Source organism: Doryrhamphus excisus, linkage group LG17, assembly GCF_037039965.1.
Source record: "Doryrhamphus excisus strain RoL-2023G ecotype Guam linkage group LG17, RoL_Dexc_Guam_v1.1, whole genome shotgun sequence".
NCBI classification, from domain to species: Eukaryota; Metazoa; Chordata; class Actinopteri; order Syngnathiformes; family Syngnathidae; genus Doryrhamphus; species Doryrhamphus excisus.
The window spans coordinates 12,553,444-12,581,022 of NC_136373.1; the positions used below are offsets into that span (position 1 = coordinate 12,553,444).

Below are 27,579 nucleotides of genomic sequence, written 5' to 3' on the forward strand. Positions count from 1 at the left end.
CACCACGTGGGTTCCGTATGTACATACCTAATTATAGCCAAGACCCGTTCTTCTAGTATAACATGTCTGTGCTGTGCTAACGCAGACACCTGATAGGCTGTCAACGGCTGCGTGCGGATCAGCAGCCAATGCGATACGCCCGTCCTTGCACGTGTGTTAAATACACACGTAAACTCCCCCGAAGCTGGTTGCTCGGCAACATTTTGACATGTTTACACGGCACAGGTTGTGACGTCAAGATAAAACGTATATTTTTCCTCTTCTCCATGACGTCCGTGAGCTCATGGAAGAATCGGTAAATTCACCATACAGACCTAAAAGGTTTTAGATTGTTCTGCCATGCTTAAGACAGCAGCATTTACATGTCTAATTTGTCTAGGGAGTGTTTAAATACTGGGATATCTCACCGCACCTACTAGACTCACAGTGTCACTTGTCATGGATCAGGCAGGATAAACACAGGGTGACTGAGTCAAGTGGGGAATTGTGCACAAAACTGATGTATAGATGCACTAAATGTACATTGTGTTCTTTGTTATATCTTTAGTGTGCTCAGACAGTATCAGACATATCTGACGTTATTTACTGCTTAAAAAAAAATCCTAAAACTATAAAATATAAAGCAGCAATGTTATGAGAAATATTCTGTTTTTAAAACAAATTATACTCTTATTTTGATACAAGAAATTATTAAGTGAGTCACACATACGGTATTTCACTCCTCTTTGTTGTCCTGGCGCCATTATCCTGTACTGTAGCGTTTTTGTATCCTTGTTAGAATACATTTCCCATGTACAGTATGTCTATGTATTTTCCTGTTTTACTCCTTAGCCTGCAGGCTATACAGCTAGGAGTCATACAGTGGAACCCATTTAAGGCCATCCCATTTATGTTGACAATCCATCGACACTTTGTTTGAATTTTGTAATGCTAATGCTAATGGTAATGGTTTTATTTCATTTGAACATGCATCAGATTACAATTGAATGCATCCCATAATCAGTTCACAGTTCCACATGTCCAAAAGGAGTAGGAAGAAGCAAAGCTTATTAAATCCTACCCCTCCATCTGGTACTTTTACAATCAGTAACTGTTACATTTGTTCACTTCCTGCTTTCCTAATATAGTTTATTTATTTAAAAAAATATTTATTTATTTTTTAACACGTACCAAAGTACGAGGTGATATGACCATCCAATGACATAATGGGTACCATAGTAACTGTCAATATAGTATATATATATAGTATATATAATATTTTAATGATTAAGCTATGAGTTTTTGATACAAGAAATTATTAAGTCAGTCACACATAAGGTATTTCACTCCTCTGACCGTGCCTCTTTGTTGTCCTGGCGCCATTATCCTGTACTGTAGCGTTTTTGTATCCTTGTTAGAATACATTTCCCATGTACAGTATGTCGACGTATTTTCCTGTTTTACTCCTTAGCCTGCAGGCTATACAGCTAGGAGTCATACAGTGGAACCCATTTAAGGCCATCCCATTTATGTTGACAATCCATCGACACTTTGTTTGAATTTTGTAATGCTAATGCTAATGGTAATGGTTTTATTTCATTTGAACATGCATCAGATTCCAATTGAGTGCATCCCATAATCAGTTCACAGTTCCACATGTCCAAAAGGAGTAGGAAGAAGCAAAGCTTATTAAATCCTACCCCTCCATCTGGCACTTTTACAATCAGTAACTGCTACATTTGTTCACTTCCTGCTTTCCCAATATAGTTTAAGGTTAAGGTAAATTTTTTGAAGTTTTTTTTGTCCCGTACCGAAGTGTGAGGTGATATGACCATACAATGACATAATGGGTACCATAGTAACTGCCAATATAGTATATATATAATATTTTAATGATTAACCTATGAGTTTTTGATACAATAAATTATTAAGTGAGTCACACATACAGTATTTCACTCCTCTGACCTTGCCTCTTTGTTGTCCTGGCGCCATTATGTTGTACTGTAGTGTTTTTGTATCCTTGTTAGACTACATTTCCCATGTACAGTATGTCGATGTATTTTCCTGTTTTCCTCCTCCAGCTAGGAGATCCGAGTTCGATTCCACCCTCGGCCATCTCTGTGTGGAGTATTCATGTTCTCCCCGTGCATGCGTGGGTTTTCTCCGGGTACTCCGGTTTCCTCCCACATTCCAAAAACATGCTAGGTTAATTAGCGACTCCAAATTGTCCATAGGTATGAATGTGAGTGTGAATGGTTGTTTGTCTATATGTGCCCTGTGATTGGCTGGCCACCAGTCCAGGGTGTACCCAGCCTCTCGCCCGAAGACAGCTGGGATAGGCTCCAGCACCCCTTGTGAGGACCCTCAGGAACCTTGTGACCTTCATAGTGGTAGAAACTGAATGAATTAATGTTTAACAAACAATGACGTGAATGTTTGATTTCACCTCATTAATATGAAACTATAATATGACTGTACAAACTACAAACAACTACTAACATATACTATAAACTACAAATACTACTACAAACTAATACTAAACTACAAATACATATACTACAAACTATAAACAAACTACAAACTACAAACAAATGTGCTTCTATGAAAAAAATACTGCACTGAAATCACATTTTTTGTTGTTTTTGTTCCATCTTCTACTCTCCATCATTACATCTTTATATTCAACAGAATTATGATACTGTATTAATATGGCATTATTTGTAATTCTATCCTTTTTAATGCTGGCTTGTTTTTGCTCCCAGGATGCACAGTTGACACATGCTGTGTTATTTATAGCCTTGTGACGCACGTCTCCTAAGGCACCTGTGGGGACCGTCAAGACGGCAAAACACATCTGTCCAAATGACAAGGGCGGATGGCGTTGTCATGGCAACACTGTTATGTTGACACCACAGGGGGACCCCAAATTCTGGGGTCCGACCTCCTGGATGCACAGTGACCCTTTTGCTAGGAACCCAGCTCTCTCTCTCTCACACACACACACACACACACACACACATGTTTGAGGCAAATATTATGACGTGTGTGCTCAAGTGCGTAAGAGCATGTGTTTCTGTGTATCCATTTTATTACAGTCACTAAACCTGCACATGGGTCAATCCTGTAATGAACTTCACTCCCTTATAAACATTTTACGGGTGCACTTATGTGCCGTGTGGAATGATATGACTGCCTGGGATTTTTTTTTTCTTATGTGCAATGAAATATTTGGGTCATTTAGAAATAAAGGGAATTATAACCATTCATTCATTTTCTACCGCTTATCCTCACGAGGGTCGCAGAGGGTGCTGGAGCCTATCCTAGCTGTCTTGCTTGGGGGGTGAGTGGATGTTTTTGATGATTTTTAATGTTTTTGGCAATTTCGACTCCCAAATGGCTCCTCAAATATTGTTGCTTAAATGGATTTATTACCAAAAGTTAAGTGTAAGTTAAAATAAATATTAATAAATATAATTATGTCAAAGTGGTTAGCGTGCAGACCTCACAGCGAGGAGACCAGGGTTCAATTCCACCCTCCGCCATCTCTGTGTGGAGTTTGCATGTTCTCCCGTGAATGCGTGGGTTTTCTCCGGGTACTCCGGTTTCCTCCCACATTCCAAAAACATGCTAGGTTAATTGGCGACTCCAAATTGTCCATAGGTATGAATGTGAGTGTGAATGGTTGTTTGTCTATATGTGCCCTGTGATTGGCTGGCCACCAGTCCAGGGTGTACCCCGCCTCCCGCCTGAAGACAGCTGGGATAGGCTCCAGCACCCCTGCGACCATCGTGAGGAAAAAAAGCGGTAGAAAATGAATGAATGAATGAATGAATTTATTATTTATATCCTCAGGAAAACAAATAATATTATGCAAAAACCAATATCCATCTCCATCCATCCATTTTCTGTACCGCTTATCCTCACAGGGATCGTGGGGGTGCTGGAGCCTATCCAGGCGAGAGGCGCTTGGCCCTTGGCTCGTCACCAGCCAATCACAGGGCACATATAGACAAACAACCATTCACACTCACATTCATACCTATGGACAATTTGGAGTCGCCAATTAACCTAGCATGTTTTTGGAATGTGGGAGGAAACCGGAGTACCCGGAGAAAACCCACGCATGCACGGGGAGAACATGCAAACTCCACACAGAGATGGGTGGAATTGAACCCTGGACTCCTAGCTGTGAGGTCTGTGCGCTAACCGCCAAAAACCAAGGTTATCTGGTTATGTGTTTGGGTATGAACGCAAATAACTGCAGTTTTACGTTTCCAAGCGCCACTGCCTACTGTGATGTCACACAAGCGACATGCGTATACATCAGAAACAACATGGACGCCCTCAGAACTGTATATTAATATTCAAGCCAAATACCCAAATACTGCTTCACGTTGAAGAGTAGAGGCGAAAAAGCACTTTGAGGTTGGCCACTTTCTCTCAAGTAACCATTCCACGTCCAAGGCCTCGTCCTCATAACAGGCTGCCACGCCGGTTTTAATACAAGGTTATGGGTACATCATTTTTGTCATAAACATATACGGAAATATGCGCTCACAGTTTTTACTAACAGGAGTAAAGGTACTGCATGTGGTACCAGACAGGAAACAGAAATAAAAGCATTGAAGGGGAAATAATGGCACAGTATCAGACATATCTGACATTATTTATTGCTGTAAAAAAATCCTACACCTATAAAATATAAAGCAGCAATGTTATGAGAAATATTCTGTTTTTAAAACAAATTATACTCTTATTTTGATACAAGAAATTATTAAGTGAGTCACACATACGGTATTTCACTCCTCTGACCTTCCTCTTTGTTGTCATGCCGCCATTATCCTGTACTGTAGCGTTTTTGTATCCTTGTTAGACTATAATTCCCATGTACAGTATGTCGATGTATTTTCCTGTTTTCCTCCTTAGCGTGCAGGCTATACAGCTAGGAGACCCGAGTTCAATTCCACCCTCGGCATGTTCTCCCCGTGCATGCGTGGGTTTTCTCCCGGTACTCCGGTTTCCTCCCACATTCCAAAAACATGCTAGGTTAATTGGCGACTCCAAATTGTCCATAGGTATGAATGTGAGTGTGAATGGTTGTTTGTCTATATGTGCCCTGTGATTGGCTGGCCACCACTCCAGGGTGTACCCCGCCTCTCGCCCGAAGACAGCTGGGATAGGCTCCGGCACCCCTGCGACTCTTGTGAGAGACAAAGAGACAAAAAAACAATAATGCCAGTCCAGGAGATCCAGCAGGCCGTCCAGAAACTGGAAGGTTGAAGGTTCGATTCTCCTTCCCTCCACCAAGTCACTGTTGTTGTGACCCAGTGACCCTGGGCAAGACACTTGACCCACCTTGCCCCCCATGCCAGTCCTGCCCATACTGGTGTATGAATGCAAATTAGCAGTCACTAACATTTCCATCAGACTACCCCAGGGCACCTGTACCTACAGATATAGTTGACCACCAGTGTGACTGAAAAAAATGCCTTCAAAATTAACAAAACTAAAAAAAGCCAAAATTGCTTGCCACATCCTTTTTTCAGTATATGCGCCACCGTGGAAATGTTTGGACACCCCTGCTTTAGGGTCTCTCCAGTGAAAGAGTGATGTAATGTCTGCACTTTGTGTTGGTTCTGTCATTAAGACTCTGTCCTCCATTTACTGGATTCCACGCTGGCTTTCCATGTGGAGCTTTGAGAATAAATATGAATAGAGTACTGCAGCTATGGAGGATGTGTATGTGTGCCTTCAAGTGACAGAGAAAAGCAGAAGCTTAAAGGTCATCGCAGCGACGGAATGATTGTTTTTGTCGCCTTTACTAAATAGTACATGCAATAATGTTGTCAAGCAATGTTTTATGGTTTTATATTGCATATAATCATGGACACGCAGCTTCTGGATTTCAGTGTATTATATGATGACTTTTTTAAAAAGCAGTTTTTCAAGTCCTACATGCAAAAAAAAAATGCTGACGTTCACATACACATACATTTCATGGATAACCATCTCCTGCAAAGTCCCAAAAAGTGGCACCATTTGGAATTTGTTTAAACACAATACGGCTCTAAAGCCAAAGAAAAGCTGGAGTTCCACCACAGAAGGACACCAGTGATTGCAAGCATGTACGATGTAATTATAACCATAGAAGTACGCAAACAAGCAAGTACAAACAAAACAGTATTGCAAATACTCCTTCTGTGAGTTTATTGGAGTTTTATTGTACTGTGGTAACTGTAAAGTTAAGAATTAAAGTTTGAGTTCATTCACATTTTCAATGGAAAAATTGTTCGACCAATTTGGAAGCCAACCAGAATGTGTTCAACTTTAGAGGTTCCCGTGTGTTTCTGTCTCGACATTTGACGCTGTGAAAATGGAAAGTGTTTATTCCGCTACTGTGTCCAATGTTCATGAGTCATATTAATTACATATTGGAATTTCAAAGCCGATGAAACGTATACATAACTCCGTTTTGGATAAGGCCCAGGAGGACAAGAAGTTGTCGTGCTTCTTTTACAAACTGACATTGCTTGTGGCCTGGCGTGCATCTTGTAGCCTACTTTTTAATCAACCTGTCCTGTTCAGCAGCTTTGTCATGCAGTATGAGGGAACTGGAGGATTGTTTTGCCTAGAAAAGCTTTGCTTTACAGCAGATGAGTCTGATATACTTCTCATGTTCCTCCAGATGTTCCTCGTGTCATTGACTGGGAGTATAGGGGAAGAGAAATGGCCAAGCTGTCGCCACAGATGCTGGATAGGCCAGATAGTCAGCAGACGCAGGACTGAAAAACCTCGGGACTGGTTATGGAACCTTGTTGGAGAACATGGGAATAGTCAGGGAAGGAGAAGAGAAGACGAGGCATACCAGCAGACACTATAGTAAAAGTATGGTTTTTAGTCTGGATGCTTTTTATTACAATTACTGTCATTACTACCATTATAATTGCACATATAGACAAACAACCATTCACACTCACATTCATACCTATGGACAATTTGGAGTCGCCAATTAACCTAGCATGTTTTTGGAATGTGGGAGGAAACCGGAGTACCCGGAAAAAAACCCACGCATGCACGGGGAGAACATGCAAACTCCACACAGAGATGGCCGAGGGTAGAATTGAACTCGGATCTCCAAGCTGTGAGGTCTGCGTGCTAACCACTGGACCGCCGTGCAGCCTAGGGTTATTTTAATAGCCAATTATTCGGTCAGTTATTTTTTTCGGGTTAATCTATGAATCAGATTGAAAAAAAACTGAAAATCCTTTAAGAATGCAAAAATATATTTTTTCCTTCCCCAAATCATAGCAAAGAAGGCCAGACACGGAAACTAAAGTAGACAAGTATAAACAATCAACTGAAAAACACAATAAAAAACAACTAAAAACACTCATTCGTTCATTTTCTACCGCTTTTCCTTTTCCACAGTTCACATATAGACAAACAACCATTCACACTCACATTCATACCTATGGACAATTTGGAGTCGCCAATTAACCTAGCATGTTTTTGGAATGTGGGAGGAAACCAGAGTACCCGGAAAAAAAAACCACGCATGCACGGGGAGAACATGCAAACTCCACAAAGAGATAGCCGATGGTGGAATTGATCCTAGCTGTGAGGCCTGCGTGTTAACCACCCACTATGCAGCCCAATATTAGTAATATTAAGTATGAAATTCAAGATGCTGAAAACAGACCATAAATGTTTGTTAGCATGTGTGATTAAGTTAGAATTTGTCAGCGGGCTGCACGGCGGTTGAGTGATTAGTGTGCAGACCTCACAGCTAGGAGACCAGGGTTCAATTCCACCATCGGCCATCTCTATGTGGAGTTTGCATGTCCTCCCCGTGCATGCGTGTGTTTTTTTCCGGGTACTCTGGTTTCCTCCCACATTCCAAAAACATGCTAGGTTAATTGGCGACTCCAAATTGTCCATAGGTATGAATGTGAGTGTGAATGGTTGTTTGTCTATATGTGCCCTGTGATTGGCTGGCCACCAGTCCAGGGTGTACCCCGCCTCTCACCCGAAGACAGCTGGGATAGGCTCCAGCACCCCCGTGACCCTCGTGAGGATAAGAGGTAGAAAATGAATGAATGAATTTGTCAGCTTATAGCCGGTACCATCCCCCCCCCCCCCCCAAGACCCCAAAGGAGCAGGAGACCTGTGGAAACCCCGCCTCCTGGCAACTTCTCGCCCAAGAGGTGTCCCTTGGGCAAGACATCAAACCCCATGCTTTATTTTAAATAATACAAGGGTGGAGGAAACCATATGCAAATAAATAAAAACCCAGCTAAGTCTTACACGGGTGCCGGTGAGGCCTGCAGGTATGACGGTGAAGCAGGGCGTTGCAGAAATAAATAACATCCCGCATGCTCTGCAAATATACTCGGAGCAAATAAAGTAAGAGTTTGCATAAGTAACAAGTCATTTAGTAACAACATGCCCCCCCCCCGGGAAAGCTATTTTAACACTGTGAAGAAACGCACAGCTTCAAAAGCGTTGGGTTAGTCAGCAGAATGCACCTGAGGGAGTTGGGGTAGTGACGTCACAAGAAGGGTGTTTCCTACAAGTGTGTGCTTGAATGACCAAACACGGCAGCCAATCAGAGGGTTTCATTACTAATGAGGGCGGAGCTTTAAAGACATGAGGCTTTTCCTTATGAATCTGCTCCTTTGCAGGCTAGGCGGACTTCTCGGCGCACAGCAGCTGACCCAACAACCTCTTCCTCGAACTCCAGCGGAAGAAGCCGAACACCAAACACCACCGGAACACACAAAGAGGAATATATCCCACAGGAGGAAACTTTTTTTTTTTAATCGTTTTGTAATTTTCTCTCGGGAGGTGTTTGATCGTCCATCGCCATGGAGAGAGGGGATTCTTCGGATCACGGTCCGCGGTTCTGCGTGTTGTCTTGGGATCAGGTGCAGCGCTTGGACTCCATCCTGGGGGAGGCTGTACCCATCCACGGCAGGGGAAATTTCCCCACGCTGTCCATGAGCCCCCGCCAGATTGTTCAGGTAATCCCAAAATCTTTATTGATAATGAAATTGTGACATGACACCGGGTTCATTTACATATTCATCAAGTACAGTTGACCTTAGTGTTAGCTTTACAAATGTTTGCACATAACATTCACCTCTCACATGACTTTCTATTTCCAGTATGCAAAATGAAAAATTTCCAGCAGCACAAAAATGGCTTTTAAATGTATAGAACAGCCCCCTTTTCCTTCCTAACAATTCCAATGTCTGCCTTACACTCTTTTTTTTTTCCCCTTGTGGCGTCTAGACAGCTGCGTATTTATCTGCAAAGAGTCAAAATTCCACTTATGTAGTCTCTCCCAACCCCTTCACAGTCACGCCGCAGTCATTCTATTCCCACGTTGACATTCTCTGCAATGAGCTAAGCGAGCGTATATCCAGCCCTGAGCTCATACTTGTGGTTATGGAAAGATGAATGCTCCATTGAGCAATACAGGAAGCTTAAATGCAGGTTGCCCCCCCCCCCTTCCTTTTTCCTCTGGGGTTTTGTGCAAATATGCATGAGTAGGAATATTGATCCCCAGCAGTGACTGCTTATGCATGTGGAGGAACATCACCCATAAAATGACAAAGTGTTCAAGTCCAAGGTGGAAGTTTAGTTTAGTTTATTCTGCGTTGAGGACACACATTCTCTCTCTCTCTTTTTTATCAATGGTCTCTTTCTATATAAGGTAAGACATGCGTCTCGTCCCTGCTAGGATTTCACCTTGGCAGCCACGCTCCCAACTCCAGTAGGAAGCTTAATGTAAATGGATGCATCCACATTCCAGGATGTGACATCAATACAAGCAGAAATCAAAAAAATTCCACACTTTGGAATTTGAACCACGTTTGCTCTCAGGCGTGACGTTGGCTTTGCGTTAAAAAAAAGGGAAAGAAAGTGTACGTCTGTAGCCTGACCTAGTATGTATAAATAGATCCGACTTGTTATCTGATCACCATGGGAGAGAGTTAATCGAGAGACGATAATCTGACAGGTCAGTACCACGGAGGGAGAATTAGGATTGTGTACGAGTGCGTTAGACGGTGATCCATTTGTAGCGTAAAGCAGTTGTTGCATACATTAGACTTTTTGCAATGATGCATATGCTAATAATCCATTCAAAAAGCATTTTTTTTGCAAACAAAGCACCCTACGTGTTGCTGACTCACTCGCATTACATTTTTTATTGAGTGTGACTGCTAAACAACCCACCATGGGGTCAAATAAAGTTTTTTTTGTTGGGGTGTCTGGAATTCATTCATTCATTTTGTACTGCTTTTCCTCACGAGGGTCGTGAGGGGTGCTGGAGCCTACCCCAGCTGTCTTCGGGCGAGAGGCTGGGTACACCCTGGACTGGTCGCCAGCCAATCACAGGGCACATATAGACAAACAACCATTCACACTCACATTCATACCTATGGACAATTTTGAGTCGCCAATTAACCTAGCATGTTTTTGGAATGTGGGAGGAAACCGGAGTACCCGGAGAAAACCCACGCATGCACGGGGAGAACACACAGAGATGGCCGAGGGTGGAATTGAACCCTGGTGTCCTAGCTGTGCGGTCAACCATTCACACTCACATTCATACCTGTGGCCAATTAACCTAGCATGTTTTTGGAATGTGGGAGGAAACCGGAGTACCCGGAGAAAACCCACGCATGCACGGGGAGAACATGCAAACTCCACACAGAGATGGCCGAGGGTGGAATCGAACTCGGATCTCCTAGCTGGAGGAGGAAAACAGGAAAATACATCGATATACTGTACATGGGAAATATAGTCTAACAAGGATACAAAAACGCAGACATGGGGAGAACACACAGAGATGGCCGAGGGTGGAATTGAACCCTGGTGTCCTAGCTGTGAGGTCTGCGCGCTAACCACTCGACCACCGTGCATCCCGTGTCTGGAATATTTTATGCAAAAATCAACATGATTTCCTTTTGAAAAACTGGACGTTCCCTTGTGCTTTTATTTGGGTTGATGCTGCCAGGCTTTTTCCAAGCAGGATCCTCATTCCCGTATGTGTGGTAAAAAGCTGAAGCATTTTCCAGGTCACCAGGAGAGGGGAAGGGAAATGCTTGTGACCCCTAATGACCCAGAGGTTGGGAAGTTAAGCCACAAAGCAAAGGTTTTCTCATCAACCACCAGCCAGTATAGAGTCCTCCGGAATATGTGTGTGTGTGCGTGTGTGTTAGAGTCTGCTGCTCTCTTTGTCCGTCTTGGCTCTCATCCTCTCCATGTTTTGCCTCCACGACCATCCTGTTGACGTGCCGCATGTGTGTGTGTGTGTCCAGGTGGTGCGGGCTCGCCTGGAGGACAAGGGCGTGTGCGTCAAAGACGTGAGACTGAACGGCTCGGCCGCCAGTCACGTGCTCCACCAGGACACCGGACTGGGCTACAAGGACCTGGACTTGATCTTCGGCGTGTCGCTGAAGGATGACCAGGCGTTCCGTCTGGTGAAGGACGTGGTGCTGGACTGTCTGTTTGATTTCCTTCCGGCCGGTGTCTCCAAGGAACGCATCACGGCGCTGACCCTCAAAGAGGCGTACGTGCAGAAACTGGTGAAAGTATGCAACGACACGGACCGCTGGAGCCTCATCTCGCTGTCCAACAACACGGGCAAGAACGTGGAGCTTAAATTTGTAGACTCTTTGAGGAGGCAGTTCGAGTTCAGCGTGGACTCCTTCCAGATTTGCCTCGACTCTCTGCTCTTGTTCGACCGTTGCTCGGAGACGCCCATGTCGGAGAGCTTTCACCCCACAGTCATCGGCGAGAGCGTTTACGGCGACTTCCAGGAGGCTATGGATCATTTGTGTCGGAAGACTATAGCCACGCGAAGCCCGGAAGAAATCCGAGGGGGCGGCTTGTTGAAGTACTGCCATCTGCTGGTACGGGGGTTCCGACCTTCCTCCGAAGCGGACATGAAGCAAATGCAGCGCTACATGTGCTCGCGCTTCTTCATTGACTTTTCCGACATTGGCGAGCAGAAGAGGAAACTGGAGGCCTACCTCCAAAACCACTTTGTGGGCATGGAGCACAAACGATACGAGTGCCTGATGACGCTGTACGAGGTGGTGAACGAGAGCACCGTCTGTCTGATGGGTCACGAGCGACGCCAGACGCTCAGCCTCATCTCCATGTTGGCGCTTAAGGTGCTGGCCGAGCAGAACGCCATCCCCACGGTGACGAACGTTACGTGTTACTACCAGCCGGCTCCGTACGTGCAGGACATTAACTTCAGCAATTACTACATCGCACACGTGCAAGCGCCGCAGGTGGCGCCGTGCACAACTTCCTACCAGACATGGCTGCCCTGCAGCTGAGGCAAACACCCCGGAGATGGATGCTTTGGGATCTTTTTGCAGAAGAGCGTTGGACACACAAAAAGCAAGTTTGCCAAATGTGATTAAAAACATAATCCTGTTCTGCTGTACGTCTGATTGAGCCAACACAAACATCTGTAAGATTGCTGGTCGTCTTTTTTTAATATGTAACCATATATAAAAAAAAAATGGTTCCATCTTTTTATTTTTTATTTTTAGATGTAACCATTTATTTAAAAAAAATTGTTACTTTTTTTTAGATGTAACATTTATTTTAAAAAATGGTTACATTTTTTTTTTAGATGTAACCATTTATTTGAAAAAATGGTTACACCTTTTTTCTTTTTATATGTAACCATTTATTTAAAAAATGGTTACATCTTTTTTTTTTTAGATGTAACCATTTTTTTAAATAAATGGTTACACCTTTTTTCTTTTTATATGTAACCATTTATTTAAAAAAAATGGTTACATCTTTTTTTTTATATGTAACCATTTATTTAAAAAAATGGTTAAATCTTTTTTTTAGATGTAACATTTATTTTAAAAAATGGTTACATCTTTTTTTTTTTAGATGTAACATTTATTTTAAAAAATGGTTACACCTTTTTTCTTTTATATGTAACCATTTATTTTAAAAAATGGTTACACCTTTTTTCTTTTATATGTAACCATTTATTTTAAAAAATGGTTACATCTTTTTTTTAGATGTAACATTTATTTAAAAAAATGGTTACATCTTTTTTTTTTAGATGTAACCATTTATTTAAAAAAATGGTTACACCTTTTTTCTTTTATATGTAACCATTTATTTTAAAAAATGTTTACATCTTTTTTTAGATGTAACATTTATTTAAAAAATGGTTACATCTTTTTTTTTTTAGATGTAACCATTTATTTAAAAAAAAAAAAGTGAAGCTTAATGAGTTGGAAATGCAATCTTTTGAAGACAAAACATTAAAGCTGATGTTATTTTCATACGCTTGGCTTTTACTTTTGTAAAAGGACTTATGGGACCAAAGATGTATTTTTCTTGTTTTAGAAAGGGAATTTGTGTTTCTTGGTGTATGATTCCAAGTGCCTGACGTGAACCGTGATATGTTCTCAAGACGTCTGTAAACTGTGCATTCAGGTTTTTTTCTAGAATACTATGTCCGCCTCTAAGAAGAAGAAGCATTCATTTTTGTGAAATTAAAAAAGGGAAAACACATTATTTGGCTGGTTTTTTGTCTGTGTGTGTGTGTTTCAATCTTTGGCTCGACAATGGACCTTGATGACGATAAATGTCAAACAGTTTGCAGTGTGAAAGGAAAGTAACAGGTGCTGCTGCGGATAGATGGATGCATACCATGAGTGCTTGTTTGTCCTCCGCTTGAGCTCAACAAGGAGGCTGCTATCTGTTGAAAGGCATGTATACTTCTGGCTGGAGTGAGTTGCATTTTGTTAGGCGAGGCCTGAGGATCCATTACAATCTGAGGACATGAACCATAAGGAGCCTTTTCTAAAGCACAATGGCTTCTCTTTCAACTGATACTAAAGCTTTTTAACAAAGGCCGGCCTGTTCTCCGACCATGATTCTGGAAAGCCGACCCTGTTTGCTTGACTGCCACAATATCCGAACACAGCGACCGCAAAGATGGAGAAGATGCAACCCAGAAAGATCGCATTCATCTTTAAATTTGTCAGGCAAAAATGGTGGAATTCATGCTCATTCGGGGGTCCTCTTTTATCCTTCTGTGTGGTCATTACACTGCCTTTCAGAGTTCTTCATCAAAGTTGAGCATCCACCGGAGTACAGTGTTCTCTGGTTGGTGAACTCGGTGATTAAACCATGACGCTGGTCAACTATTTGGCTTATTACAGCAATACGAAAAGTGCTACTGGAACTTCAACTATCAAATTTAGTGGTCAAATAGGTTTTGTGGCTTTAAGTGAGTTTTAAATTGGTGAAAACTGGCCCAAAATGGCTCTTTTGATGTTTATTTACCCAACATCTGAGGGTAACAGTAATTCATTCAATCTCAGCCATTTTTACTGATTTTCCAAGGATTTTTGGTATATACCAAAATCAGAAAAACAAAAATTTGTTTCTACCTTTTTCCGTTGTTTAGTAATCAGCAGTAGAACATAGGTACGTTTCAGGTTAATTATTGTGTGGAAATATGGGCTAATAACTATAAAAGCAATCTTCACTCGCTAAATGTACTGCAAAAAAGGTCAGTAAGGATAATTCATAATGCCGCCTACAGAGAACATACTAACTCCTTATTTCTAAAATCACTAATACTTAACTAATATAGTTCATCTTCAAACAGCTAAAATAATGCATAAGGCTAAAAACACCCAAATAGCTAAAAATGTCATCCAATACTTCTCTACAAGAGAGGAGAAATATGATCTCAGGGAAGAAGTACATTTGAAACACTTCTATGCTAGGACTACGTTAAAAAGCCATAGCATTTCAGTATGTGGAATCAAACTATGGAATGGATTGAGTAAGACCCTCAAACAATGCACAACGATGAGCCAATTCAAGAAACAATACAAGCAGTTGATGTTTGCTAAATACAAGGATGAAGAGTCTTGAACCAGTCATGATGTGCTATACATACATACATACATACATATACATACATACATACATATCACTATATTGACACATTGGATGCTCATATTCGGTACGTGACAAAAAAAAACAATAAAAAAAACCTTAAACTATATTAGGAATGCAGGAAGTGAACAAATGTAACAGTTACTGATTGTAAAAGTACCAGATGGAGGGGTAGGATTTAATAAGCTTTGCTTCTTCCTACTCCTTTTAGACATGTGGAACTGTGAACTGATTATGGGATGCACTCAATTGTAATCTGATGCATGTTCAAATGAAATAAAACCATTACCATTACCATTACAATCTGGACTGGTGGACAGCCAATCACAGGGCACATATAGACAAACAACCATTCACACTCACATTCATACCTATGGACAATATGGAGTCGCCAATTAACCTAGCATGTTTTTGGAATGTGGGAGGAAACCGGAGTCCCCGAAGAAAACCCACGCATGCACGGGGAGAACATGCAAACTCCACACAGAGATGCCCGACAGTGGAATCAAACTCGGCTTCCTCAAAGTATATTGTTAAGAAAAATAAGATCAATAGAATTCACCAACCCTGGCCATCGTGTCACTTTCGGTATTGTCTGAATATGGATGGAAAAACAGGAGAAATAACATGCTAAGACTCTGAAGTTCACATACATATGTCATGGCAGAGGTCAACGCCTTAGCATATAGTGTTCCGCGATTAAAATGAGTTCTATTCTGTGTGGGTTATGCTGGTTACGTTTGTGACGCGTACACGTTCTGGATGCAGCAACATACGTTCGGTGCACAATCCGTTTTTCTATTTGTTATTTCATCAACCAACATCAGGCCATGTTTGATACACAGCAGACAGAAAGAAAACCGTTCCCCTCTGTTTATTCCATGTGTTTGCAGTATATTTTTATTCGGTTCTAGCTGCAAATCACTGAAGTCTGTGCGTCATGCCTCTTGAAGTGATGGCAGCCTCTCCGGTTCCCCTTTCATGAGACTGACCCGTATGCTAATATATCATAGCTGCCCACTGAAATGCTTTTTTTTCAGACATATTTTATTTCCTAAAAAGACAGCAAACAAACACCAGAAACAGATCTATGTTTCACAAGTGCATGCTGATTGCATACATGGTATTTATTGTACCTCCCATTCATGGTTACGTTCCAAGTTAAAACAAAAGGCATTAGCGTTTGCTTTGGTTGTTGATAGTTTCTGAAACAAATGGAGGAGATTTAAAGGAGGTTTAAAGGGCTAGTATGTGTTTTGAAGTTATGGCAGTGAATGGAGATAATGTGCCTGATATACATAAACATGCTGTTATAAATCATGTTTTTATTGCTTATTTGGCTACATTTTTTTAATGAGACACACAGGAGAGCACAGAGAGTTGAAATTTCATTCATTCATTCATTTTCTACCGCTTTTTCCTCACGAGGGTCGCGGGGGTGCTGGAGCCTATCCCAGCTGTCTTCGGGTGAGAGGCGGGGTACACCCTGGACAATTAACCTAGCATGTTTTTGGAATGTGGGAGGAAACCGGAGTATCCGGAGAAAACCCACGCATGCATGGGGAGAACATGCAAACTCCACACAGAGATGGCCGAGGGTGGGATTGAACCATTGTCTCCTAGCTGTGAGGTTTGCGCGCTAACCACTCGCCGAGTCGAATTTTTTTTTTTCTACAGATTATCATGTTCAGGGCCATGGGAGAGGTGGGCTCCACCTGAGCTAGTCACCAACCTACCAATCACAAGGTACATACTGTATAAGCAAACAACCACTCACACTTACACTTGCACAGCGCCATTGTGGCACACTTGATTAGCCAATGTTTTTATTTATAGTTGATATTGTTGTAGGCTGCACGGCGGTCGAGTGGTTAGCGCGCAGACCTCACAGCTAGGAGACCAGGGTTCAATTCCACCCTCGGCTCTGTGTGGAGTTTGCATGTTCTCCCCGTGCATGCGTGGGTTTTCTCCGGGTACTCCGGTTTCCTCCCACATTCCAAAAACATGCTAGGTTAATTGGTGACTCCAAATTGTCCATAGGTATGAATGTGAGTGTGAATGGTTGTTTGTCTATATGTGCCCTGTGATTGGCTGGCCACCAGTCCAGGGTGTACCCCGCCTCTCGCCCGAAGACAGCTGGAACAGGCTCCAGCACCCTCCGCGACCCTTGTGAGGAAAAGCAGTAATGAATGAATGAATGAATGAATGATATTGTTGTTGCAGCTGGAGTACCCAGCATGCCTTGTGGGCATTTGGAAATAACAGTTTTAAGTTATGTGTTATGCTTACCGCTTTGTTGTTGTTTATCACCCACGAGGTAGCAGTAGTTAATTTATGTGATGCGTTAACTTTTCGTTTCGTTGCACCGTGAGCAAGAATTTGTTTGAGTCATATGTCAAAAGTTTACCCACCCCTCATTTAGAGTCTCCACTTAACCAAACATGCATGATTTTGGAATGTGCAAAGAAGCCAGAGAACCTGGGATAAACCCACCCACGCATGGAAAGAACATGCACACTCCCACAGAGAGGTCCAAGCAAACCCAGAACGACCGGCATCAACACAGGTGGTCCTCAGTTTACGGCATTCCGTATCACGAGAGTTCATGGTTTACAAACGTGCTCTCATAAATGAATTAAAAAGTTAATGTTGGTTCAAGACTCGATGCTGAGTCTAACTCGTTGCGTTACACTGCCCCTAGTGCTACTGGGCATGTGTACAACAAGGAAACCTGTCGAAAATGTAATAAGTATTTGACAGTATTTTTCCCATTTTTCTTTCACCTTATATTTGGTCCCAAGTGCCGATACTGAATGGGAATGCATAGATGTAAGGTTATTTGTCCGGTCCACAACCTCAAGTTAATTCATGCTAGCCTGTTATCACACACATCAAACAATGACGTTATAACTCCAGGCTCATACTGGTGGATTTTCATTTTGTGCTTTTAATTCGATGTCTTATCTTGTTGTTGACTGTTGTGACCGTCATTTTGGATAAATATTATTGAAGAGGGGTCATGGATTCCATGCGCTGTTACAAGGAGATATGAAAGGAGAAAATGAGATGATCCTTCCAAACTAGCCTTGAAGGTCGAAAGGCCTGCATGATAACCACAAGGTCATTTCATTCTTGTATTGAATCTAGTTAGTACTGTTTTTTATGTAATTTATGTATACTATGCACTGCAAAAATGGCTGGCCAAATAGAAGATAAAAAAGACAAAAAGATTTTTTTTAAATTAGGAAAATTTAAAACTAGGAAATCCTCTGTCCATGCAAATTATTTCTTCATATATGGAAATAAGCAGGACTAATTTTACAGTGGAAATGCTATTTTTTAAATTTAATTTAATTTAATTTTTTTTACCGATTATTTAATATCCTTGTGAAACATGTACATTATAACAGGAGAAAAAAATTTAATATGAGATAGCTAACAATACACCTATTTTGACTATTAAGCCCTCTAAAAATAACTCAATCAAACAATGTGGCATCGTTTGATACCAAACTACAACAATATTGTTATTGTAACAGCTGCCATGAAATTATTTTATTATTTATTTATTATGCAGTCCATAAAACTAAGACAGGAACAACATCGAATTAAAAGCACAAAACGAAAATCCACCAGTATGAGCCTGGATTTATAACGTTTTTTCATTTTTTTGTCTTTTTTATCTTCTATTTGGCCAGCCATTTTTGCAGTGCACAGTACACACGAATGACATAAAATACAGTACTAAATATGTGAATGATATGCAAAATCCCCCCAAATTTTTAGATTTTATATCTTAAAATAAGCAGGACCAAGCAGAGCTGGATGTACTTATTTTTAGAATTAAATTTTTTTTTACCTTATTATAGCCTATAAAATCTTATCTAATCTTATCTTCATAAAATCAAATGTTTCTAGGTGTTTCCTTCATTGAGGTTGCACATATGCTACCTTGTAATTGCCTACTTCCTGCATTAGGTTTCACACAAATTTCACACTAAATTCTCTGTAGGTGTGAATGATTGTTGAATTCAGCGAAGATATTCCCAAATACTAAGTATGACTTGTACAAGTATTATTTCATGTTTCCAATGGGAACTTATTCCTAATTTAACTCCACACGTGGTCAAATTAAGCGTCCAAAGGGGGGGGGGGGCCCTGTGCAAAAAAATTTGCTAAGCCTTCCCCGACCCCCCACCTGCTCTGTTACTGCAAGTATCAACCATTTCACCTCCACATTCCAGTCAAGTCGGCACAAACATGGCTTCCACGCTGGGGGAGCGGCTTTGTGCTACTTTGTGGTCATTTAGTTAATTGCTTCAGAATGCTCGCACCGTGTAAACTGAACATTTAACAAATAACATTTCCAAAACAAGATGTGTGGGATTCCTGTGAAAAACCTTTCATAGAACCGTGCTGCTCTCGGAGCCCTTCAGGATCACAAGCCCTCAGGCTGCATGTCTTGATTGATGACTTGTCATTGCTGGCACAGAGGCCCATTGTGGAAGAGTTCTTCCCGTTTTCAGTAACCCTGATTGCCATGTGAGTATGATTCATCCTGCTTGTACAGTACTCTGTAAAGGTTTTAGGCTACTATTTTTTGGACACAATTAGTAGAATATAAATAAAACTCTAATGAATAAATAAATATAACTCTAATGGTGGGGGGAGGTCCATGGGAAAAGGAAGAAACCATAAAATAATAGTACTGCCCATCTGTTTGTCATCCTCTATGAAACATGAAGTGGCCCGCTAACTCATAATTTCTAACGACCTACAGACCTCCACTAAGGCTGAATTGTCAACAAAAGTATAAAATAAATTGTGGTGTGTTTGTTGTTAGCTATCAGTCTTCTTCCTGATGCATGCATAACAGTAGCCACGTATACATGGACCCAAATATTCCATGTTGAGCTTGGATACACAATCTTTGCAGTGAAGTTTATTTATTTATTTATTTATTCATTCATTCATTCATTCATTAGAGCATAAAAATATATTTAATGCATTTGACTCGGTGCTAAATCCAGCCCTAGCTGGTGCTGCTGCCCAAAAAAAGCTGGCAGCGACAAACACCTTTCCAGCTCACACACATCCACACCACTTCATTATGAGGTGGAGTACTGCAGCGCCTCAGCATATGATCACATCAAACCAGCCATAGAACACTAAAGTCATCACACAGCAATTTAACACTCAAAATGTTGCTAGGAAATAAGTCAAATACCATAATGACCTACGATTTCAGATGTGAGTTTCCTTATAGCTCATGATTGGCTCCTAATGCTACTGACTCGCAAGCATCACTATAGTTAAATGATTGGTAGTACTTCGGAAGTAGCCACAGTAGCCATGTTTACATGGACCCAAATATTCCAATTCCATTCGGGTTATTTGCTCAAACGGAAAGAATCTAACCTTTGTATACACCTCATTCCAAAAGAAAAGTGTCAATCCGAATGAATATATAATGGGATTCCCAGGGGTGGAATATTCCTTTCCCCAATCCGATTGAGGTATCTTGTACCCGCTCAAACGGAAAGTTGTCAGACTGCGTTCTTTCTTCTTCTGTTGTTTATTGGCGGTTGGCAAGCAGCTTTCGTGGCATTAGCGCCATCTGTGGAACAGAATCTAAACCCTTCTATACGCCATTCACAAGTCCAGTTTTATTAAAAAAGAAAATACATATCTATATAAAACATGTGCCGAGCTTAATTATAAAATATTAGCAAGATTGAACTTTATCTTTTCCTGTTCCCGGGTGCGTTCTTTCAGCGAATGCTGAGATATGACGTAACACGCAGCTCCAGACGTTCTTTAATTTAAACAAATGACAATGTCAAATCAATGTCAATCAAAGCAATCGGCACTGGACTGCTGCGGAAAGTTTGTTTTTGATTCAAACTATATTTCAAGACTGGACGAAGGAAAAACTGGCAATACGGAGTTATTCCAACAAGTGAAAGAAAAACTGGAGGAAGTCGGTATCACGTGATGTTGGTGTTTACGCTTTACTGCGCATGCCCCATTGACTATTCTGGTTGATTATAGCGGCGCATGTAGACACGCCATTGGAATATTCCTTTCCTCGTATACCATTGCTTTCGGAAAGGTCATTTGGAAAGATTCCATTCAAAACATGGCTACTAAACAAACTGCTATTACATTGTAAGCTTAAGCTTTCTTACCAGTCTTTGGCCTGGGACAAAAACAGGAGGGTCACATTTCAAACGTCCAAGAGTTGGTTGTCCATCGGTTTGAATTGCCTATGCAGCCAAAAAACACAGAAAAGGTTTAGCATTAGCATTAGCATGATTGTAAAGGCACTCTCAAAAGGAAAGAGTGTGTGAGTGCTTAGGTAAAGACTTCAAGCTAAGTACTAATACAAAGCAGTATAAGCATATTGTGTTTACAAGATATATGGAGGAAGAGGAAAGCTAACAAACACAACATCTGATATAATTTATCCTGAAGTCATCATTGATAATAAGTAGGACTGTAGTTTGAGGAAGTAACTGGAACTAACTGGAGCCACAAACGGTAACAGATAATCAGCAGAAATCAAATTGTCACAGACTACGTCGACTGGCCAGAGAATCGAGAAGGTACTCACGCTTTGTCTGTATTTTTTATTGTCGTTTACACAGACGTACCTTAGCATATGAGTAGCCCAACTAATGAGTGTTATTTTAAGACGTAAGCTGAGTTAGCTGTGCTAAAATTTGGCTATGACTTGCTACTTAACAGTAGGCATAGTTGAGGACAGCTATTTGGACGCTAATGTCAATCTCACCATGGCAGAAAAGCTAGCAGTGCTAGCATTAGCAGGCACTAGCTACTTGTCAACACATCAGTAAAACATAAATACATTGTAGTGAGCTAATGTATCTGATTTATTATGTTTTGTGTCAAACTATGACAGGAACAACAGCACATTTAAAGCATAAAATGAATACAGACCCACCATCCACCAGCATGAGCCTGGACTTGTTCCGAGAGGTTGTGTACTGAACAAATATGCACATTAGCACTCAGTAAGGTCACAAAATCTTACTTAATTGGGTGAAAGAAAGAGGTAAAAATACAATATAGTGTATAGTATACAGCGTGGGACATAACGAGAAGGTGTGTTCAAGGGTCTATAAACAAAGTGGGAGTTAAATATTATTTTTTAAAAATAAAATAATGGGCTATATTTCCAAAATGTATACATGTCTTTTACATAAAATTTGATGTAGTTATAGTTGTGTCATCCTTACATTATGTCATTGTATGGTCATATCACCTCGTACTTTGGTACGTGACAAAAATAAAATAAAAAAATAAAAAACCCAAAATAATACAAAACTTAAACTATATTAGGAAAGCAGGAAGTGAACAAATGTAACAGTTACTGATTGTAAAAGTACCAGATGGAGGGGTAGGATTTAATAAGCTTTGCTTCTTCCTACTCCTTTTGGACATGTGGAACAGTGAACCATTACCATTACCATTACCATTACCATTACCATTACCATTACCATTACCATTACCATTACCATTACCTATTATAGAAAAAAACATATTTCTATCTTCAATTGCATGTGTGATGAATTATGATTTAAATATGGACAAATATGATTAATTGTGATTAACTATTTAATTGATTGACAGCTCTAATAATAAGTTTTTGATATGTATTTTTTCTTTTATTGACAGTATAATTAATTCTGGATTTGTCTAGTCAATTATTAGTTGTTTATTGTTACTTTTTATTATTGAATTAATCTCTGTCAATTGTCACAAATGTGTTTATTGTACCAGCTGAAGCATGAAGAAGGGTTAGGATTGTAAGATTTGTTACATCTTACCCTTTTGCCTTCACATGTTGATTTGCCGAAGTGCAAACATGCGATGCACTTGAACATAACTCGTTCTAATGAAGGTACGTATGTTGCCATTGCATCAATGCTTTTCTTAGCGTAATAATTATGCACTGAAACCATCTCAAAGAAAACAAAAATCCCATTTAAACTTGATTGTCTTGTTAATAATAATCATAATAACATACCTAATCATAATAACATACCTATAGATTGATATCATCTTTTCAGCAACGTCAAACAGCAACTTAACAATGATCTAACACACCCTGAACTAATCTGTGTACTGAGGCTCTCGACTCTAAGCTAGATTTTTGCTATTGTTTGTTAGAGGCAAAACTAAAAGCATTCAAGGTGCTTCCCACGCTAATTAACACGTGCAAAGGTGACACAATCCATCCATCTATTTTCTATGCCGCTTATCCTCATTTGGGTCTGACTTTGGGTGAGAAGCGGGGTCATTCCTGTCAGGTTTTGGTGTCCAATTCCCACCAAGATTCAGGATTATGTCATTCATCAAGAGAAGACCAAACGTTATCCAAGATTCATTTTATTGTCATCAAACAGCAATAATGTAAGAATTTCCTTATGACCTAAAAGTCATTCATTCATTCATTTTCTACCGCTTTTTCCTCACAAGGGGGGTGCTGGAGCCTATCCCAGCTGTCTTTGGGCCAGAGGCGGGGTACACCCTGGACTGATCGCCAGCCAATCACATGGCACATATACGTATGTATATATATATATACGTATATGTATAGACAAACAACCATTCACACTCACATTCATACATTCTTCAGTTTGAAGTTGCCAATTAGCCTAGCATGTTTTTGGAATGTGGGCGGAAACCGGAGTACCTGGAGAAAACCCACGCATACACAGGGAGAACATGCAAACTCCACACAGAGATGGCCGAGGGTGGTATTGAACCCTGGTCTCCGAGCTGTGAGGTCTGCGCGCTAACCACTAGACCGCCGTGCCACCCTGACCTACAATTAATAATGAAAATTATCATATACATCTCCAGTAGTGCCTCCTTTTGTACACTTGCCCTCAGCTTATGTGTCCTAATGTAGGCCAAAAAATGAAGAGTCAGTCCAGATCACACAGACCTGAGTCAGGATCTGGGGATGTTTTTAGGTCGAGCTAAACTTGGGGAGCACATGAGGGTGACATCATCCTGTGAAGGCAAAGGGGAAACACATGTCTCATGATTGGACCAAGCTGACCATGCCGCTTGAGCTGGGGGAGGACAGTGTGACACTGCGTGTGTGTTGCTAGAAATACGTATCTCCAACGTCACCAATGACTACGTTAAACCAGGGCTGCCAAACTTTGGAGTGCGACTTCTTGGTGTGCGGGTCAAATTGGTTGGGCTTACCCAGATGAGTTCAGTGCTGGTTACGCTGGTCTACAAGCAAAATGCTTCCGCAACAAATCTAGTGAAATTTTTCCTGTTTTAGGTCACAAAAAAAAAAAAGGAAGTCACAAGTGCAGATTGGCTATAGTTTCCAAGATACAATACTAAAAATAGGATATGAATACAAAATAAGGCAAAAACAGTAGTTTATTAGAATGTACATGCATATTCTAATACATTCATTTTAATATGCCTAGAATTTTGATATAAAACATTTTGTTTTTATGTGCAGAAATCTCTCTCATGGAAGTGGACAAAATCCATGCACGTAGAGACATTTCATGAACGGTAGCAGAAATTGACTTTTTAATCAGGCAAACCTGCTGAAGTCCTACAAAGCCCTTTGTTGCAGTCACTAGATTAGATTAGATTAGATTAGATTAGATTCAACTTTATTGTTATTGCTCATGTCACTGGTACAGAGCAACAAATTGCAGTTAGCGTCCAACCAGAAGTGCAATTTTATAAGTACCTTAGTAGTAAGCAAATGTAGAAAAAAATGGACAGATCTATGTAAAAAACTATAACAGGCTATGACTATAATACAGTGAGGATATATACAGGGATTTAAATGACTATAATATGGCTATTGTAGATTATACAGATTATAAACAGTATGCACAGTATGAATGTGACAATATATAATAACAGTAATATGTACAGTATTGCAATGAAGTGACAATAAACAGATCATAAACAGTATGATCTGCTAAAGATACATTTTAGGTAGGGCTAAGGGTCTGTGTGTGTTAATACTTTGAAAATTGTAAAAAAAAAAAAAAAAAAAGTATATTATGCTCATAGCACAGTGTTTATATAGGTTTCTATTTATGAAAACAGCTAAAATTCTACAATGTTAATGTTAGCATCTAGCCTACATTTTAACCACGACTGTTTTTTCTTTTCAATGAATCACAATATTTCATCTCTTCGTGTATATGCGACCAGATAAAAGTCTTGTAATGAGTTGACTAGGTACTGTAAAGCCTACCCTTACGAAAAGAAAATATATTTATCAATATATTACTTTAAATATATTGTATTATATTGTAATATATTATTTTTCCATTATATTTTCCAATACATTATATATTATAAATACATGGAATAATATATTTTTGTACATATATTATACAATATATTATATATTCATGTAATATATGGCAATATATTGCAGAATATACAAATGATTGCCGCTTTCAATATATTGAAATATATTAAATCCAAATATATAATATAGGAGTTTATATATCCCAAATTATATGCAATTTTATATATGTAAAAATATAGTCCTTTTTTGGTCTTGATCGCAAGATATTTTTTATATGTATCAATATATACACATATATGATCTATGCATATATTGCACTATATTGGAAATTATATAAACATAAGATCCCATATATGGAAATATATTTCCTAATACATTGCATTATATTTGCCAATATACTGCAATAGGGCGGCACGGCGGTCGAGTGGTTAGCAATCAGACCTCACAGCTAGGAGACCAGGGTTCAAATCCACCCTCGGCCATCTCTGTGTGGAGTTTGCATGTTCTCCCTGTGCATGCGTGGGTTTTCTCCAGGTACTCCGGTTTCCTCCCACATTCCAAAAACATGCTAGGTTAATTGGCCACTCCATATTGTCCATAGGTATGAATGTGAGTGTGAATGGTTGTTTGTCTATATGTGCCCTGTGATTGGCTGGCGACCAGTCCAGGGTGTACCCTGCCTCTCGCCCGAAGACAGCTGGGATAGGCTCCAGAACCCCTGCGTGAGGAAAAGCGGTAGAAAATGAATGAATGAATATACTGCAATATATTTTTTTTCCATAAGGGTATTGATGCCAGTACATGTGTTTACTCACGAGTGACTCGCATTGAGGTTTGATTTTTCTACCATCTTTGTTTACACCTTTTACCCGACTCCACTGCTGTACGTATGTTGGCAAGCTTACAGGTTCATTTGACAATTTTATTTTATTGTTATTGAATATTTTACGTTGCTGACAAACCTGTTCTCCACACTTCAACCCAGTAGTTGGCACAAATGCACAAATGGGGTACACCAAAGAAAAAGGAACAAGGGCGGTGTTGGAGTTATAATATAGAGTATATTTATTACATTAGAGTATTTATCAGTAATAATGAGGAAAAAATTTAATATTTACTTTGCAATTTTATTCTGCACCCCTACATTTTCTGCTAGCACTACTAAAATCTCACGTTAAGGACCACTGTGCTCTGAGTATGTTTATGTTTATCAAGTTTTTTGTATTTCAACGTAATTAACAACACAATAGCTTCATTTAATATGTGATACCAATGAGCTGCTTCCTGTATATTTGTCATAACTTTATGATCGGGAAACCTAGCAACGCATTTGAACCTATCATTAAAAATAAGTGAGTCTGTGATGTCAATGAAGATGACGACAGTGAAGATGACAGTGAAATACAGGGAAGTACTTGATTCCTATCAGTGGCCAAAAAAAAAATAAATGGGTCAAACGCATTGTTAAAATTAAATGTAGACTTAAAACTGTTTTAAAAGGGCCCTAGAAGCAGCTTAAGTTCCATTGAAGCTCGAGCTACAGCACATGGAAACTCATAGTGAGATGGTAAGACCCTCACTGTATAAATGGCAAAAAAAAACATCACTTCCTAGGGAAGCTGAGCTTCACTGGGGGGTCTATGGAGCAGCAGTGGTTCCTCGTTTCCATTTTCTATTTAGCTTATATAGGGTCACAGGTGTGCTGGAGAATATTCCAGCTGTTTTCGGGCGAGAGGTGGGGTACACCCTGGAGTGGTCACAAGGCAATGGCAGGGCACATTCATAGCTCACATTCATAGCTATGGACAGTTTGGAGTTGCCAATTAACCTGAAGACAAGAATGTGAGAGCCAAGTGGGGACAAACGACTCTCAATAGCCACGTTTACATGAGGAGTTTTTCTCTTTCCGAATGGAATCTTTCCGAATGACCTTTCCAAAAGCAATGGTATACATGGAAAGGAATATTCCAATGGCGTGTCTACATGCGCTGCTATAATCAACCAGAATAGTCAATGGGGCATGCCCAGTAAAGCGTAAACACCAACATCACGTGATACCGACTTCCTCCAGTTTTTCTTTCACTTGTTGGAATAACTCCGTATTGCCAGTTTTTCCTTCGTCCAGTCTTGGAATTTAGTTTGAATCAAAAACAAACTTTCCGCAGCAGTCCAGTGCCGATTGCTCGCCTCCATTTTTTTAAAATCGAAGAACGTCTGGAACTGCGTGTTACGTCATATCTCAGCATTCGCTGAAAGAACGCACCCGGGAACAGGAAAAGATAAAGTTCAATCTTGCTAAT

General features: G+C 40.3%; 2 protein-coding genes across 2 annotated transcripts in view; both read left to right on the forward strand.

Moving 5' to 3' along the window:
• The window catches only part of zdhhc18a (zDHHC palmitoyltransferase 18a), a 40,533-nt gene extending 31,758 nt beyond the window's left edge, over nt 1-8,775 (forward strand). Inside the window, exon 10 of the mRNA XM_078797709.1 lies at nt 8,661-8,775. The gene's annotated coding sequence lies outside the window, so the exon portion shown is untranslated. The remainder of the gene's footprint in view (nt 1-8,660) is intronic.
• A 58-nt stretch (nt 8,776-8,833) lies between these two features.
• tent5ba (terminal nucleotidyltransferase 5ba) lies at nt 8,834-12,685 on the forward strand. The gene is made up of 2 exons (XM_058084414.2): nt 8,834-8,999; nt 11,307-12,685. Exons 1-2 carry the CDS (start codon nt 8,844-8,846, stop codon nt 12,333-12,335), a joined length of 1,185 nt encoding a protein of 394 aa, XP_057940397.1. The 5' UTR covers nt 8,834-8,843; the 3' UTR covers nt 12,336-12,685.
• The last annotated feature ends 14,894 nt before the right edge of the window (nt 12,686-27,579 follow it).

What these genes read in the sequence shown, in the direction of transcription:
- tent5ba (XM_058084414.2), top strand. Translation starts at nt 8,844, where the DNA reads ATGGAGAGAGGGGATTCTTCGGATCACGGTCCGCGGTTCTGCGTGTTG. An exon ending in GCCCCCGCCAGATTGTTCAG is followed by an intron (nt 9,000 to 11,306) that starts GTAATCCCAAAA and finishes GTGTGTGTCCAG; the next exon opens with GTGGTGCGGGCTCGCCTGGA.